This window comes from Lethenteron reissneri, chromosome 31 (assembly GCF_015708825.2).
Source record: "Lethenteron reissneri isolate LAM-NWPU_2019-01 chromosome 31, ASM1570882v1, whole genome shotgun sequence".
NCBI classification, from domain to species: domain Eukaryota; kingdom Metazoa; phylum Chordata; class Hyperoartia; order Petromyzontiformes; family Petromyzontidae; genus Lethenteron; species Lethenteron reissneri.
This window is the reverse complement of record NC_083809.1, coordinates 1,975,150-1,992,446: the sequence shown is the minus strand read 5'-3', so window position 1 is coordinate 1,992,446 and position 17,297 is coordinate 1,975,150. Positions and strand designations below refer to the sequence as shown.

Sequence of the window (17,297 nt, the reverse complement as noted above, 5' to 3'; positions counted from 1 at the left end):
CCCCATGAATCAATAAACAAAAACCCCGACCGAGACTTGAATCAACACCTGCCTTCATTATGGGCACGGGCCCTTCATCACAACAGCAGTGTGTGTGAGTGTGCGTTGTATATTTATAATTCCTATTCTTTCAAGTGCTTGCCGTTCGAATGCAAGGGGTTGTTTTGACGCTGCCAATGCCACCAGGCTCGCCCCACGTTTAGCGATTCAAATCGCCTGTCTGTCTGTCAGCTCGGGGGGTGGGGCGGGGTTCTCGACTGCCGACAGCCTACGGCGTCCCCACCTCAATAAAGCGCAAACAAAAGCCTCCGCGTCCCGTGCATCACATCTCGACCGCGCAAAACGGGTCCCCTTTTCATTCCCTACCTACAAATTAGGCTTCGCCCGCGGGTAGAGGGGCTTCACTCGGAGTGACGCGACACCGAACCCCTGACCGTGCGAGCCCCGTTGCCCACGCACGCTCACGCACGCGCGCGCACACATGCTTGGGCGCGCCGCTATTATGATGTAAAGTTCTGCGGTGCTAACGCGGCCATCGTCGCCGCCAGGCCCTCCTAATGAACGCGGGGAGGGAGCGACGCAGCGGGGAAGGAGAAGCGCAGGCAGCGTGCGCGGGCACGATTGGGGAGGGGGGGTGGGCGGCAGGGGACATACCGAAACTTCAAATGTCGCCTGTAATTAGGCGCGTGACAAAGTACCGCGAGCAGGCCAGGGTCATAATTCTAATGGGCGTGAGCGTGCTCCGAGATCAGCTCCTCATCCTCGTGAGGCGGCAGTGGCGGCAGTGGCGGCGGCAGTGTGAGAAGCGGAGTGGTGTTTTTGGCGGAAACGCGTCAAAAAAAACTTTAATAAATCTTGAAATCTGCCCCGGCGCCAGGCTGCGACGGAGAGGCCTTGTGACTCGGCAGCGCATTACCCAGACGCGGCGTCGCGCAAACCACCAACTTGCGCCGATGGACGGTGAATCTAAAAAACGACCCCTCAACTTGTAAAAAAATAAAAGTTGAATTTGAAAACAGAATGTAGCTCGCTAAAAGGATTATGTGTCTCACCTTGAAAACGGCAAAAGGCTTTGATTAAATTTTATGTCATAAATAGCTCAGTAATTTGCGACACGCAGTAAAAAACCAAGATTGCCGGGAGCTTTGTTGTTCAATTAAAGAGAGCCGGGCTCTAAGCGCCATATTTTTTCAAGTGACAGCAGTTCAGACAAAGCTGTAAAAAGCCGGGGTGGGCTCGGTGCATAATGCCGACGTTGGAGCGCCGAGCCAACAGGGCTGCAGTGCCGGGTTACATTGGAGAAACGAGACGCTTACACGATACCCCGAGCGCATTCCTAGAAATGCTACCAACTACGGCGTCGTCAAGCGTGAAGCTTGGCAACGATGCGATGACAAAAATAAAAATTATTCAATCGCTCAAGGGGGACTGTGGGATTCCAAATGTGATCATGCAGAGGATCAGCCATTGGCCTTTTGAGGGCAAATAACTTTGCCTACACGATGTTCTTTGTCGTCTCACGATGTATTGTGGGCCTTCCGGCTTTTGCATGCAGGTTAAATGTCTTAAACACAGTGTTGACACATTTTCTGACAACACAGATTAAAATAATAACCAATGACAATAATAAAACAATTAAGGGGCACGAACAACAGGACTGGGGTGAATGTAAGATGGCAAGTTAGAGACGCTTGAATGCCCTAATAATAATAACCGAGCGAACACACGCACACACACACACTGGCCGTCGCCAGTGGCCCCCTAGGCGCCCGCTGGTGACAGCGAATTCCGCTTCAACGACGGCGGTTTCCTGCTCATAAAATTCCTGCGGCCCTCCCTCCAGGCCCGTCCGCCCATCCCGCCTCCAAAGAGCTGACGATCTGCACGGGGCCCCCACAACGGCCACAACAAACAAATGCACGGACGACGAAGACGACGAAGAAGACTACGTGGGCGACGAAGACTACGACACCACCACCACCGCTCGCGCAGCGAACAGGTCGCACACCACCGCGGCACCCTTGTGGCGCTGCCGCGACCCGTCCGGGGGGCTCTTCATCTCGCGCCATTCATCTCGCGAGCTTAATTACGAGCGGCGCGGCCTCCCCACGGTTACAACTGAGGCACCGCGCGCACGGGGGCCGTCTCATGTTGCACCAAAGGCGCCGTTATTATTTTGCGCGCCGCTAAATAACGCGATCACTTGTTAGATGAGCCCCGGCGGTGAGATGAAAAAGCAGCCGACATGAAGAGTAACCGCGGCGATTGGAGTGAGTGGATTTCTACTTGCCCACAAGCTGTTATGTTTAAAAGTCTTTGCCGCAAGTGTAGTGCATTAAACTTTTGCTCGGCGAAAAAAAAACTTAAAAGAAATCGTGTTTTTTTATTGTAATAGGGGGAGAAAAATTGTGCGTACTCAAAAGAAATAAAAAATACAAACCCAAAAGCGCTTAACGTGCAATTGAAATCTGGCAGACAAGCCGACATTTAAACGCGGCACACAAATGTGATTTTAATATGACTGTTGCGGCGAATTAAGCGTGTGACGGATGAAAATAAGTGCAGGGGACCTCAGACAACAAAACCCTTTTCTTCTGTGCGGCCCGGCATTCCGAGCGAGAATCGTTCTCCGCGATCCGCGAATTTTTTTCCCACGAGCATCAGGCTCGCGGTTCAACGAGCGAGCCGGCAAGCGCGCACGGAGGGGGGGGGGGGGCAGACGGTCCCCGCGGAAGGTGCAGGCCGGAGAGAAAACATGTCAGGGGTGGCCGTCAGCCGGGGCCAGCCCACCACAGCCGCGCGTTTTTTAGGAAACGCTTTGGAGAAAAGGGGGTGGACGGGGCTTCTCCGGGGTCAGCAGGTGGGATCAGTCGGGAATTCTGGGAGGACGGAACGCGCGTACCCCCCCCCCCGCCCCCCCCCACCACTTTGAAGGGCTCACCTGGAAGGGCTCTGCGTTCCGCACGGCACATTCCCCGTGGGGATAAACAAAAAATATTTAAAATTAAAACGGGAAAGGGGGAGGGGGCAAGGTGAAGGGAGGGGGGCGGTGCAGCCGACACATGGCTAAGCCACCGTTGCACGTGCACGCACAACCTCGTGTGTACGTGTGCGCGTTTGTGCGTGCGTGCGTGTACTTGTGTACGTGTGTGCGCGTGTGTGTGTGTGTGCGTGTGTGTGTGCACTTGTAGGTACCTGGCCACGGCCAACGTGAGTGGCGAGTGATATCCTGAACCGGTGCTGGGGCCTGCCCCCTTAAATTTGTGCGTGTGTAAACGTCAGCAATGGGAAGACAAAGGCGGTCACACCACCGACCCCCCCTCCGTGTGCTCACTAACAGCACGTGCCCCCAACACGGCTAAACAGAGGACCTGTGTCGCTGTGAAGTAAGTTAGGGGTAAAGCCCATCGCTAATATAATTTTTGCCACCGAGTCGAGCCCAGCAGTAATCAGCAGTGCCATGAATCCATCGGTTTAGCTGCCCTGGCTGCGTAAGTTTCGCTCGTTCTCGTTCCTTCACATGCCCAAGGTCATTTTAAAGAGCGGTGTAATAATATCACCCCCCCCCCCCCCCCCCCTGGACGCCACTTTCGCCTTTCAATGAATATCCGTGATCCCGGGTCGCAATTTCATTTAACAATCTATTATTATTATTCGTTTTACACTGTAGCGGCTCCAGGAGAGGGGGCATCATGTGAACCCTCCTCAAGTACGCCGTGTGTAGGAATCGACACGCACCGGCTCCCACACACATGCTACGATGCGCGTTTCGTGAGCTGATATTAAATCGATGGACCGATGCGTCGTTACACCACTGGTTCTGAACGCGTCAACTATTCATTGACGTGATGCATTCATGAAGAGTTAAACTACTTTGATGTCCTAAAAGTAAAGTTAAAACCACGCTCGATATCAATAAATCTTACGAATAAAATCGCCGAACCTGGGACTCGCAGCCTCGGTTGTGTAGCGACAAGATAAGAGCTTGAAATTCATCTTCCTTGAGCAAAAGTTCATAATCGAGGATTTTTGGGTTAGATCGCGTAAATATAAATGTGTCGCTAAACCCGCCACCACCCGACACAGCCAATTAGTAAGGTTTGTCACGTGTTAGAGAGCAAATCCACAACATTTACAATAGATTTGCTCTCCAACATACTGGTGTGCTGTTCAAGTAACGAATGGGCATGTTCTGTTTACGTGACAAACCTTACCAATTGGCTGTGTCGGGTGGTGGCGGGTTTAACGACACATTTATATTTACGCGATCCAACTAAAAAAAACCTGGACTATGGAAGATATTGGTCGCGAAAGCCTACGTGTTAAACTGAGCAAGAGTTATATTCCACCGCTGAAGGACGTGGGTTGCATCGACTGCATTCATAAAATGTCGGACGTTTGTAAACGTACGCACCTCACATTAAAAACGCTTCTATTTAACTTTCAATGTGACGTGTAAATAACACTGACCGTGCACTGCGCACACGCACCTTACATTCTAGCCCAAAAGATGTCAGTTGTTTGGCATTAACGCACAAAATATTACGAGGGTTATTACCCGCAAAGTGGACGGACGTGAGTTTCTCCCAGCCGCCGCCTCGTCCCGTCCCTGCTCGCGAGTATTTTTACTTTTAAAAAAAACCTTGTTGATACGGCAGCTGGCTAATACTGTTTTTGTTTGAAGCACAGCCCTAACTCGCTGTCAATCCACGGGCTTAGACACCTGGGCCCGTCCCTTAATAGCGGCTCAAAAAAGGTTTATTTCCACGGCAAAAAACACCACGTGTATTTTACAACACAGCCCTCGCCAAGAGCAAGATTCTTTTGGGAAAGAAATTGACAAAGAGATCCGGGGGGGCCGTCACAAAAGCCGCCATCAAGGGGCGCGCGCACGGAGGGGCGAGCGCGTCATCGCGACGGCGATCCCTGTAATGACAACAGCAGCGGATCTACTCTTGCAGAGCAACAGCTTCACCACACACACTGCCGGGGGTCTGTTTTAGCGAGGGCCCTGCCTTGAAGATGTTCGGTCGATCGCTACTTCAGTATTCTTGTGTGTGGACGAAAAACTAGAGCGCTTGGGAGAAAACCCCATAAACGAAGGGGAATGTTCAAATTCCACAGAGGTAACCTTTAAATACAGGATCACCTATTTGCTGTGCTGCCTCATGCACACACCATTTAATATGCCCCCGTTTATAGGCGTCTCAAAGACAAAGGGCCCCCCCCCCACCCCCGTATGGCTACAAAGGACTGTTGGGGCAAATGCTCTTATTGAGTAGCTATGACGGCTGGCACGGCACACGAGGGGGTGGGTGGCCAACACCACATCTGGCCAGTTTCCACATCGTACCCTGTACTAATTTCATGGTGAGTTGACCTACACGAGTCGCAGGACCGGTTCCGTTTGCCACTGATATTGGCCGCGAGCGGGAATTGAACAAAGATCACCGGGCTCACAGCCTTGTATGCTAACCACTGTTCCACCTGTGCCTCGCACTAACACGGAACGATGGCTCCATATAAACGCGATCCAACAACCCCAAGGAGCGAAGGAGCGAAGGACCGAAGCCCCACGAGCAATTACAAAACAAAATCAAATCAATCCCAACACGCAACGGCTCGGGCGGAACAGAACACGACCGCAGCGCGCGGAGGACGGAGTCTCGTTCCGGCGCCCGTCGTCACGGGGGCCCCGGTGCTCCGAGAGCGAGCGAGCGAGCGAGCGAGCGCGGCCGTCAGCGTGGGGAGAGAGTGGGGAGCGACCGATGGGGGAGCGGGAAGCGTCGGAACAGCACGGTGATTACACGGCTGTTAGCCAGCACGTGAGCCGTTTTACGGCGAGCGCGCGGTGGGAGAATTTATATTAGCGAATTACGTTTACACTTCGCGCGAAACCCCGATGGGTCCTTTAAGAGATGAACCTGCCAGGCTGTGGATTCATGTCCCGTGACCCCGAGTTAAAGAGAATCCTTTTATATCCCCCCCCCCCATCCATGTTGTTATATTTTTTTCGATATAATTTGTTTAAGTTGCGCCCCGAGACGCGGTGAGGGCGTCGGGGTTTTTTCTTGCGCGTGCTATCGCCGCATCGTCGCCGCATCATCGATTTCGCAGTTTGTCTTTTATGAGCGAGACAAGTGTGGGAATATAAGTGTGTATCTTGTCGATCGATTCTCGCGCGATGGTAATTGTTTTAGAGGGTGATTCACAGGCAACCTTGGTAATTATTCCCAACGCTGAATGTGATTTCGATTGACCTGCATTTTACGATTACTGCTGTTATCTGTTACGCTGTAAAACTTCCGTAATATTTGGTAATAGCTTCAGAATACGAACATTACCCTGTTATCTTAAGACTGTTCGATCATGTGCACCAAGAACTTAATCAATAATACATGCAAATGAATATTATTAAAGTTACTGTATATTATAAAATCCTTTCTTTGCTATTCGTATTTTTTTATTTTTTATTATTCCTTTAATTGATAATTTATTGATTTTACACATCTGCAAACGACAGTGCCAATATCAGGATCAGGCTTCAGTCACGTGGACATTGTAATTATCAATACATTTGTCAACAGCTTGGAAGTTTGCGGCCGAGTTTTGCCACACTGCTCATTGACCATCGGTATCAGCCATGGTCTATCTACTGCTGGACCAAAGCCTCTCCCATATTAGCGGAGACCTGATATATGCAGGCAGTAAAGCATCACAGCCAGGAATCTAACCCAGATTAGTGGTAATACAGCACAGCGCCCTAAACACTCCGATACAACTTCCGCACGCACGCACGCACGCACGCACTCGCAACCTCGGCTCACACAAACTCGGCGCAATTGATTTGTCAACGTCAAAGCGCCAAGCTCGGTCGCTCGCAACAGAGGCCTCTAGAAACCGCAGCCCGGCGCGTAATTTACGTGAGGAGTGCCGACCGCGACTTTACGGTGGCGCCACAGCCACCGCCGCCGCCGCGCAGACACGCAGCTATGCGTCCAGCGAGCCGCCTCGCCACAGCAACATTCCTCCAGACCCCCCCCTCTTCCTCCACTGCTATCCTCCCCTCCGCCCCCTCACTGCGTACGGCGCCAAATCCTGTCGCCGCCCGGGCGAAAACAGTAATCATGCGGGGCACTCATAACGCCCGTAAGCTGCCGTGATGGAAGGGGGGGGGGGAGGAGCAGTGAGCTAAGGTGGAGCGGGGTGGAGTAGGGAGGAATAGGGTGGAGCGGGGTGGAGCGGAGTGGAGCGGAGTAGAGCGGGGTGGAGCGGGGTGGAGCGGGGTGGAATGGGGTAAAGTGGGGTGGAGCGGGGAGGAGCGGGGTATAGCGGCGAGGGCTGCTCTTTGTGGAGATTGTGCAACTTGGCCGAACCGTGGGCTCTGCCCGAGGGGCAATGGAATTAACGACGATTATTGGCAGCAATTTGGCCGTCTGAATGACGGGGACCAAACGCGCGTCTTTTGTCGTCAACAACGGCAAACAAATTGCGAGTGCCAGGAGGGGGAGGATGGGGGGGTAGCAGCGTGCTCTTCAGAGTGAGCGCTTGAACGTCAACGAACAAAAGCTGATTAAAATAAAACCTTACTTTTTAAATTTCCCAATGTTCATCCTGTTCTTTTGTTAAATGGGGGGAGAGGCGCGGGGGGGGGGTGGCGGGCCTTACTTCTTGACACTTGTGATGTTTAAAACACGCAACCGGATTGACACGAACACGAAAAGTGTCCACCTTGTAGCGCGCAGGTCGTTTACACGAGAGTGGCGTCGGCCGCGCTCGGGCAGGACGAGCAGCTCGTGGGTCCGGCACGACGACGCAGTGACGGCCAGGAGGGGGGACACGCCCGAGGGGACGTCCACCGCGCAAGTGATGGAGCGATTAAAATCCGCTCGTGCCAAGGCAATCGGTGTATTTCACATAGTGAGACCGTGAGGGATGGTCGCGGTTTGGGAAGGACTTCATCCAGCAGTGGATCGATTGATCCGGGCAAATCATGATGGTGGTGGCAACCTCAATATTTGACAATGTGGATTTTCAAACATCCAATCGTATGAAAGCTAACACGGAAAAGGACAACTTGTCAAATCAACAAGTTTGTTTTTGTTTTGTTATTTTTTTTATGTACAGCTGAAACGTGGGGTGTGTTGAGACCATGGCCATTTGCCCGGATACAGATTAAAAAAATCATAATCTTGCAGTGGAATTCGAAATGTTTTTTTTTTGACAAGCGCTCATAAAGGGCCGTTCCTGCGACAGACATGGCTCCAACGCAAAGCAGCCAGGACCCGGGACGAGGGCACGCGCGCGAGCAAAAACGTTTACGAGGAAGCGGCGGCAATGGAAGGCGATGATTTGGTGGTGACTGTTTGCGGTGAAACGCAGCCAAGAGGGCAAACGTGTCCGCCTCGTGGCGGCACGCCTGCCTGTCGACTGGCCCCGTCGGTTCTCGGATTTATTCCCGAGCGCTCCCTCGACACACGCAGCCAAGACGCGGAAATCTCGCTTACATCGGCAACGCCGTTCTTGGGGCATGAGATGACCTGCCATTATATTGTCGGAGGAATCCACGAAGGCGCCAAAAAACATTCTTGTTGCGTAACGCTGTGTGGTCTGTCACTCGGCATGAAGCTTCAGGTTTTCTCGGCCAGTCATTCCCTCCCTTCTCTACGCTTGCGAAACGTGGACCCCCCCTAATGGAACATCTTCGCCAGTTAGAAACATTTAGGCTGTCCTGCCTACGATCAGTCCTGGGTTTAACCAGGCTGGATTGTGTGAGGAGCTCACAAATCCTTGAAAAATCTGAACAAAGTCCCATCGGTAAGCTCCTCTAGCAGGCAAGGATGGGTCGGCTGGGCCATGTAGCCCGCATCCCCAGCCACCGCATGCCTAAACAGTTCAGCCGGATCGAGGGGGCTAGACGGGTGTGGTACGGGCTAGAGAAGAGATGGAGTGATGTGGTACAGGAGGACGTGGAGCTGAGTGGACTTGCCGATGACTGGTACCAGCGGTGTCAAGATCGGCCTCAGTGGAGGAGGCTCGTGAAGGACGCTACTGGGCAGTTGGAGGCAGTCGCCCTCCAACAACAACGAAGGAGCGACGCTCACAACAACGAGCGGAGCGACGGGTGGCTAAAGCACAGCAAAAGTTGGCACAGTAGGGGGCACAGGTGGTGCACCAGCCAGTCGTCTCAGTCAGTCGACCTGTAGCATCTGGGTCTGCCCCGTGACCTTCTGCCAGCGGGCGTTCGACACTTCACGTGGCCTCAAGGTGCACATTGCCGGGCACAAGCATCGTGGTTATGTCACCGCCACTTCGTGGCATATGGCGGTTGTTGTTGTTGTGGCAGGGCGCGTGTGGCAGTGTGTGCGTGGCAGGGCACGAGTGGTAGTGGTTGCGGAGTACACTACATGGGCCTTTCCTCGGCTCATCATCAAAATGTCAGCTCGCCATGTCGGCAAATCGAAGGAAGGGGGGGGGGACACACTCATCTGATTAAAGGCAGGAAGCACAACTGCGGCTACTCCGACCGCACTCGTAGCGGGAACAATGATGAATTCTGGTCTCGGAAGCGCCTCCACGACTACAATCACGGGGCGGCGAGCGCCAAAGGGCGGCTGCATCGCTCCACGCCCGCCTCCCCACGCCAGACGGTGCTTAAGGTCAAGCTGCCCCGGGGGCCCAACACACAAGGGGCCACTGCGTTCGGCTTCCGTTCGCAAAGTCGTGCAGCCGTCACACACGTGGTATGAACTTCACCGACGCTGACGATTAAGACGACGATGACGATCATCGTTAGAATTACGACCGAGTGTTTTTTGTGCACTCGTGCACTGTAACATAACGCAATGTACGTGCGTACGTACGTTCAACTTCTTTCGCACCGTACTGAGCCAACCGTGCTAATCGGAGGTTCGGGGGAAGGACAACGAACTAAACACAAAAGGCAGTGTGGCCTTGAAGAAATTGTTGGGCCAAGTGCTGTTAGCAAGGACCTGTTAAGGCGAGCACGGCGCACGAGGGGGTGGTGTGGCCCCACAAACAAAGAGTGTGAATCGCCCAGGTAATTGCTGAGTGTAGGGGGGAGAAATGAGAAAGGTGAGAGTGACGGCAGGAGGGAGGGGAGAGCACAGATGTAATTTTGTCTGCCACTGCCCGCCCCTCCGCCCCAACTTCACCCCCCACTCTCATCACCCCCCCCCCCCCCCGTCGTCGCCCCCCCCCCCACCTCCACGCACCCCCTTCGCCGCCTGGGCACTGAGAGGGGACTCACGACGGGGCGAGGAGTGTGGCGGCGGCGGCGGCGAGACAACGCCACAGGGGACAGAGGCGCCGACGCGGTCTCGCCGTGCCTATCACAGGGTGGAGTGTGGTGGCAGAGTGCCTGTGGCAGGGTGCGTGTGGCAGGGTGCGTGTGGTAGTGTGCGTGTGGCAGGGTGGGGAGCGGTAGTGTAGCGGTTAGCGCGCTGCGCATTGAACCCAACGACCCGGGTTCGATTCCCGATCACGGCCAACACCAGTGACGATTATATGAACCGGTCCTGGGCCTCCCCTAGGTCGACTCAGCCTCAAATGAGTAACTGGTGCGATGTGTTAGCATCGCCAATGGGGAGACAAAGGCGGCCGGGCGTGGTGCTGGCCACCCACCCCCTCGTGTACCTTTCCAGCCTTCATAGGTGCTCGCTAACAGCACTTGCCCCTACAGTCTGTTAAAGCTATAAGGGGGATCTTTGTCTTTTTTGTGTCAGGGTGCATGCGGTAGTGTGTGCATGGCAGGTGCAGCAGGCCGTGTGGTGTGCAAACATCAGCACTAAGGAGACAAAGCATGGCTTACAGAAGTAGGCTAACACTGTATGTGGTAAAGTCACATCGTTATTCTAATTGCTCGACATGTGACAGTCAAAGTGCCGTGTTCAATCAAATCAAGGTCTTCCACGCATGGGTGTGTACTCATGACTCGTGAGTGTATACCAGCCACGCCATCCCTCCGTGCGCTGTTCGCCTGAATAGACATTCGCGAGAGGCACTTGCGGCCCCCGGAGTCCATAAGGCCAAAGAGGACACGTTTACACTTCATCCAAATTCATAATACATTATCCAGGAAAGCTTCGGTGAGTCTGAATTTCGTGAGAGCGTGTAACGTGATATTTGACAGGTGCTAGCAGAAAACCAAAGGATCCCGGAGAAACCTCACAAGTCAACAACACTCATTGATGACTCCCAGGCAGGAGGACCCCCTCCTGCCAAGGAGCCCTGAGACTCAGAGGCGGCTTTTCTGCCGAGTTGGAGAATGCTCCCCTTCAAAACCGTCGGGCCGCGGGTTCGCACCCCGGTCAGGGATTGGCTCGGCCCTTCACAGTTCAAGCATCGACAAAATGAGTACCAATTTGAGGGCAGTCGGCAGTGGTTGTCCTACGGATAGACTCGCCGCCTGCCATCGGAATGTGGCATTCCCACCAATGGCTCGTAGCTGCAAACACAAGAGGGGTTCCCCGCCCTGCGTTCACGTAAGCGGAACAGCACCGATTTCAACTTGAGCGTAACAAAACAAAGAAGCAGACATTACGTCGCCCCAACCTCCCCACTTCCCATATCTGTCACCTCCACATCAAAAATAAAATAAAATCATGCACACCTCATCAGCAACACAGCCTTCCGGGAGAGGCTAAATTCAGCAACATTGTTTCGACACGGGCATACTCGGCACCGGTTGCCAAGTGGCCAAAGGCAAGGGCCCTTCTCCCTCTCTCTCACACGTGGGCCCGAGCACGATAATTACTTTAATTGTAATTAACACTGAATTTCAAGCCGATGTCTCCGCCGAGGCTCACCACTTGTTCTTCTTGCGGATGTAGTCTTTCTCGGACAGGTTCACCAGGTAGACCATGGGCTTGGAGGTGAGGAGCAGGTGCTTGTTCAGAACCTCGATCTGCGGGCACACGGGCGAGACGGCGGCCACGGTGAAGCCTCCTCCGCCCTGACAACGTCGCAACCCTCGGGGGCCAGCACTCTCATGGGCTTGCTAAAAGATGATGGGTAAATCGGTAATCTTTCTCCGAAACCGATAACCGCTTTGGTAAGTCAGGAATCCTAGATTTGAAGTTATCGTGACTGCAAGGATCCATACTCTTTGGTTTTTCGGTAAAGTCACGTAGGTAAAAAAATAAAAAAATAAATTAAATCACGACGTTTCGGAAGCCACACAAGCAACCGTCATCAGGCGTTGACTGCTCCAGCAACATTGCTGAAGCAGTAATTTTGCTGAAGCAGTAATTCTGCTGGAGCAGAATTACTGCTTCAGCAATGCAATGCATTAACACAAATGCATGCTTATTACATGCACAATAAATCACACGGTAGGTTACATGTGGGCTAATGGAGCGAACAAAACTCCACAAGGGAGACGGAACAAAGGATGAGCGATACAACCGGGACGTGAAACACGAGAGGCGGAGAGTCGTCAGCGTTCCAGTTAGAGCGCGAGCCATCATCCCGACAACTCCATGTGCCGTCACGCCTCTACGAGTGACCCAGGCCTGCCGCTGTGGCTTCATCCAAGTCAATTTGAAGGACGAATTCTATTCTAACAATTTTCATTTTATTTTTCTAATAAAATTTCACTATGCCTATTTTACCAGGTAAGGCCCACTGGGCCATACAGCGACCCTGCTATTACAATTGATCGCTCGACCAAGTGGCTTGTCGCGTTAAGATTTTACGGCAGTAGCCAACTACTCTGCAACGGCAATCACAACAACAGAAACATAATGCCAACAGGCACATTCACGTCGACAACGATGACAAGTTGCACGCAAAGTGTGCGAGAGGGGTGTACGTTCTTTATTACACGAGGAAGACTGACCCCACTGCGATGCGTCAACGTAGGTGGCAAGGGTTCCCAAAAGTCCGTGGAACGTTCGCAAAATCGGCGAGCGCGTGAAAATACAAGCGCAGCGTGCGAGATGTCGAATTCTCTTCAGGATTAAAAGGAAAAATGTGGATGTGTGCTCGTTATAATATATACACTATTCATCAAGTACTCCATGTTTGTTTTATCCGAGCCACCATCCCCCCACCCTCCCCGATCCCGTTACCCCCGGATAATTGAGAGCGCCGACCGTCAGAGGATAAAAATGTTATGAGCATTAACAGCGAGTGGGATGAGACGCACGCACGCACGCTCCCGCTGGAACAATCACGCGGTTGTTTTATTTCACAGGAATTCGTTCGCCTCTTAACGCCTTGGGGGCGGACGCTGGGGGTCGGACGTCAGCGCCCGTGTAATGGCTCCGCCGCGACACGCCGCAATAATCTCCTCCGGCAAAACGCCGCGCGAAACTGTCAACATTTCGCTTGCCTTAAAATTCCGCTTCGCTGAAAAACCAAATCAGTTGGGCACATTTGACCACGTGACAACGTGGTTTGATCAGCTCTGTGGGGTGGTGGCAGGTTATAGACAATGGCATTATATACCTTCACGGTCTAACCCAAAAAAAACAATAAATCGTAGGGATTTGTCACTGTTGTTATTAATATTGGACCGAATTCTAGTCGAGCACCGTCAACCTCGTTTGTCCGGCAGGCCAAACGTGCTATTCGTGGGGGAAAAGTGAACCAATCGGTACCAATACCTCGATGTAAACTTTACAGTGTGTGCATTCGTTCATTCGGTGTGTGCACAATCGCCGAGCCATGCGACAGCGTCCTCGGTGGCCACGTGTAGTCCTCGTTGTCACGGAGACCCCAGCGGTGGAGGTTGCCTGCACAGAGACCTTGCCCTGTCCGGAACATTGATGGTGTGGGTAGGTTGGAGCCAGGTGGACAGACTGCAGGATCCACGGTAACGAACCGGTTTGGTGGCGATGTTGACCTCCGTCCCTCCCGCCAGCTGCGTTTGGACCGAGGCGCGCGTCGTGGTGACGGAAGACGTGCGGCGCAGGTGGACGCCGGATATCTTCTGTGCAGCGGCAGGGTTAGCCCGGCCCGGCGTCGATCTTCCCCAGTCGCTTGTTAGCTGTTGCAACTTTCCGTCGGATGTGAAGGGGGAGCAATGTTTGCTCAGGACTCGGAAGCCGCTACGGTAGAGGGGCCGGTCGAAGAGTTCCCGCGACGATGGTGCGCATCGTCGAACTCGGCGTGTGAAGACCCGACTCCAGCCTGGCGCGCAGTACCTCTGCTGCCGAGTAGGAGATAGCGGGAGCCGACGTCCTACCAGCTGTGTCACCTGCACCCCGTGGCGAAGCAGCCACCTTGTGAAGGGCGTCGCTGCGTGTCTTGACCTTTGCCGGCGTTTTATTCGGATGTTCCAGAAGGCTCGGCGCCGGGCCTAGCGTGGTCGCGCCCAAGCGGACGGGTTGTGCTTCGTGCCTGGGCCTTGGACCGCTCACATCGGTGTTCAGCTCCCGAGCCGGCACTGTCACTCGAAAAACACGCTGGAGACTGACTCGCTCGCGCTCGGCTGGAGGCGCCATGTCTTGCAGGAGCGTTGTACATCTAGAATCAAATAAGTAGATGGAAAATTTCTCCCCCCCCCACCCCCACCGTCTTCCCTTGTAGCCTACACAGGCTGTTGGGGCAAGTGTTGATTAGCGAGCACCTATTAAGGCCAGCACGGTGCACAAGTAGGAGGTAGGGTCGCCTTTGTCTCCCCCCGTACTGATGTATACACACATGGCGCCAGGTACTCATTTAAGGTCGGGTTGATCCAGAGGATGCCGAGGGATCGTTCCTGAAGTGGGCCGTGAGCGGGAATCAAACTTGGGTAGTCAAGTTCGTAGCGCGGTGCTCCAACCGCTTTACGCTGCAGCTACGCGCACACGCTCATATACTGTATGTACAGTGTAACACGTGTGAAAAAATATTGGGAGGAGAAAACGGATAAAAATAAGATCCGGACTGATTGGAACACGAGTGCAGCGACAGTTTAAAGGCGGATTAAAGTCCGTGTGTGCATGTACGCACGCACGCACGCTCGCTCAAACATACGCGCACTCTCATGAACTCCCACGCGCGTATCAAACGCATCCCACTGTTGTCCTCATTTGCATTACAGGCTGCGTATCAAGGCGGTGGATGTGGAAGAAGATTAAACAACCGTGCGCACCGCTCTCTCTCTCGCTCCCTCTTCCCAGCACCACCGCCACCACAGCCACCACCACCAACATGATTACCACCATCACCACCACCACCATGATTACCACCATCACCACTACCACTGGTCATTACCACGAATGCCACCATCACCACTACCATCAACCACAAACGCCATCATTCTCACTATCACCACCGTTCATTAACACCACTCCCACCAACACCGTCATTAATACCACTTCCACCACCACCACCACCTCCGCCTCCACCACCATTAACCGCCACCACACCGTCATTACCAACACTGCGGTTACGATCACCGACGCTGCTGCCAGAACCGCAGTCACAACCACCACAACCACAAGCGCCTGCTGGTTTTCCTCCTCGAACGCTGCCTGCCGCCCTCCCACCATCAGCAGCAGCAGCAGGGGGGGGGAGGGGGGGTGCGGAGTGGTGGGGGCCATGGTGGTTGTGGCGCGGCAGGGGCCTGAGGGGGAGGTCGGCGAGTAGCAGCGGTGTCGGCCGCTAATGAGAAAAACCGGGGGGGGATATCAGAGCGGTCTCACCTCCTTATCATTCCAATCGGGGTGGAATCGGATGTGCTTCTTTTCATCCACCACCCAGCTCTTTATCTTGCACATGATGTCCTGTGGGCAGAGATAAGGCGTTAGGGCTCCACCGCAGAGTCCTTTCAAAAGCGCAGTGCGCTCGGCGACAAAATAAGAGGGGGGGGGGGGATTCTAGTTGGCTGTGTTGGGGGATGGGGGGATGAGTAGAGCAGGGGGTAAAGTAAATAAATAAATGTAGATGAAACGGTATAACGAGGGCAAGCGAGTCCGAGTCCTCCTGGCAGGCCGCTGGGTTTCCCCCTCCCGTCCCCCCCACCCCCAAAAAAAGGGCGGCACGAGCAGGAAAATAAACGTGGGGACCGCAGAGCCAAACCAAACCGCCCCCCTGACAGACAGCCAACAATCCCCTGAGCAGTCGACACGCGCTGCTGGGGCAAGTGCCGTTCGCGAGGACCGACGAAGGCCGACACGGCGCACGATGAGGTGTTGTGGGTGGCGGCAACACCACGCCCGGCCACCTTTGACTCCCCAGTGGCGATGTTTACTCATCGCACCAGGAACTCATTTGAGGCCGAGTCGATCTAGGGTAGGCCCAGGACCGGTTCAGACAATCGTCACTGGTGTTAGCCATGAGCGGGAATTGAACTCGAGTCGCCGGGTTCATAGCGCAACACAATAACCAGTGCACCACCGCTCCCCACACAAACGCACGCACACGCACACACACGTCTAACAAGGCATGCGAGCGACACAGTAATTCGGCGCGTTACTTGCTTGGAGAAACTCCTGTCTGCCGTGTCACTTTTAACTCTGCGCGGCGCGCCGCGCTCACGGCACTGTGGCGGCTTCCGACACCAGCTGCCTGTCAGCTCGAAGCGGTGCACGTCTGTCATCATCGCTGCTCTAGACCAAGGCTGTGGTACATCACCGTTATCCTCATCATCGTTGTCATCATCATAATCGCTACCACCACCATCATCATCATTATCCTCGTATTCATCACCATTATTGTCACGGTCATTGTCGTCCGTGTGATAGGCATGCGCCTTTATGCCAGCAGATGGAAGGTGCATCGCACGTGTGAAACTCACAAATCGCAGGTGGACGGCAGATGGCAGTACAGCGGAGTCGGTTGCGGACCCATCTGTACGGATTTTTGAAACGTTATCCCCAGATAAGCGTGGGTTTTCTCTCGCCACTTTGGTTTCTATTCGCGCAAAGATAAAAGCAACCTAAACATGCCCGATCTCGTCGGGATCTCTGAAGCTAAGCAGTTGTTGAGCCTGGCTACTGTCTGGACGGGTGACCACCAGGGCTTGGCAGACGTCGTAGGCCTGGGGCTACGAGATGGCGGCAATGAGCGTCATCCCCTCATGCGCGTGGGCTGTTCTCCGGGCACTCTGGTGTCCTCCCACACGGAGGCATACGCACAGACGGAATTTTGGCAAACACTCCAGCGCAAAACATTCCTGAACACGCATAGTCGAGGTTTTTGGGTTAAATCGCGTAATTATAGATGTGTGTCATTAAAGCCGTCACCACCCGACAACAGCCAATTAGTAAGGTTTTCCACGTACACAAAACGTGCCAATTCGTTACTACTTTCATTCGTTACTAGGTGGTGGCGGGTTTAACGACACA

At 53.8% G+C, this 17,297-nt stretch overlaps 1 protein-coding gene across 1 annotated transcript in view; it reads right to left on the bottom strand.

Annotated features, from left to right (window-relative positions):
- OLA1 (Obg like ATPase 1) overlaps positions 1-17,297 on the bottom strand; it is a 67,384-nt gene that overhangs the window by 18,868 nt on the left and 31,219 nt on the right. The window contains exons 6-7 of the mRNA XM_061563265.1: positions 15,654-15,734; positions 11,829-11,926 (exon numbers count right to left, since the gene is read on the bottom strand). Coding sequence (XP_061419249.1) covers positions 11,829-11,926; positions 15,654-15,734 — 179 coding nt within the window. The remainder of the gene's footprint in view (positions 1-11,828; positions 11,927-15,653; positions 15,735-17,297) is intronic.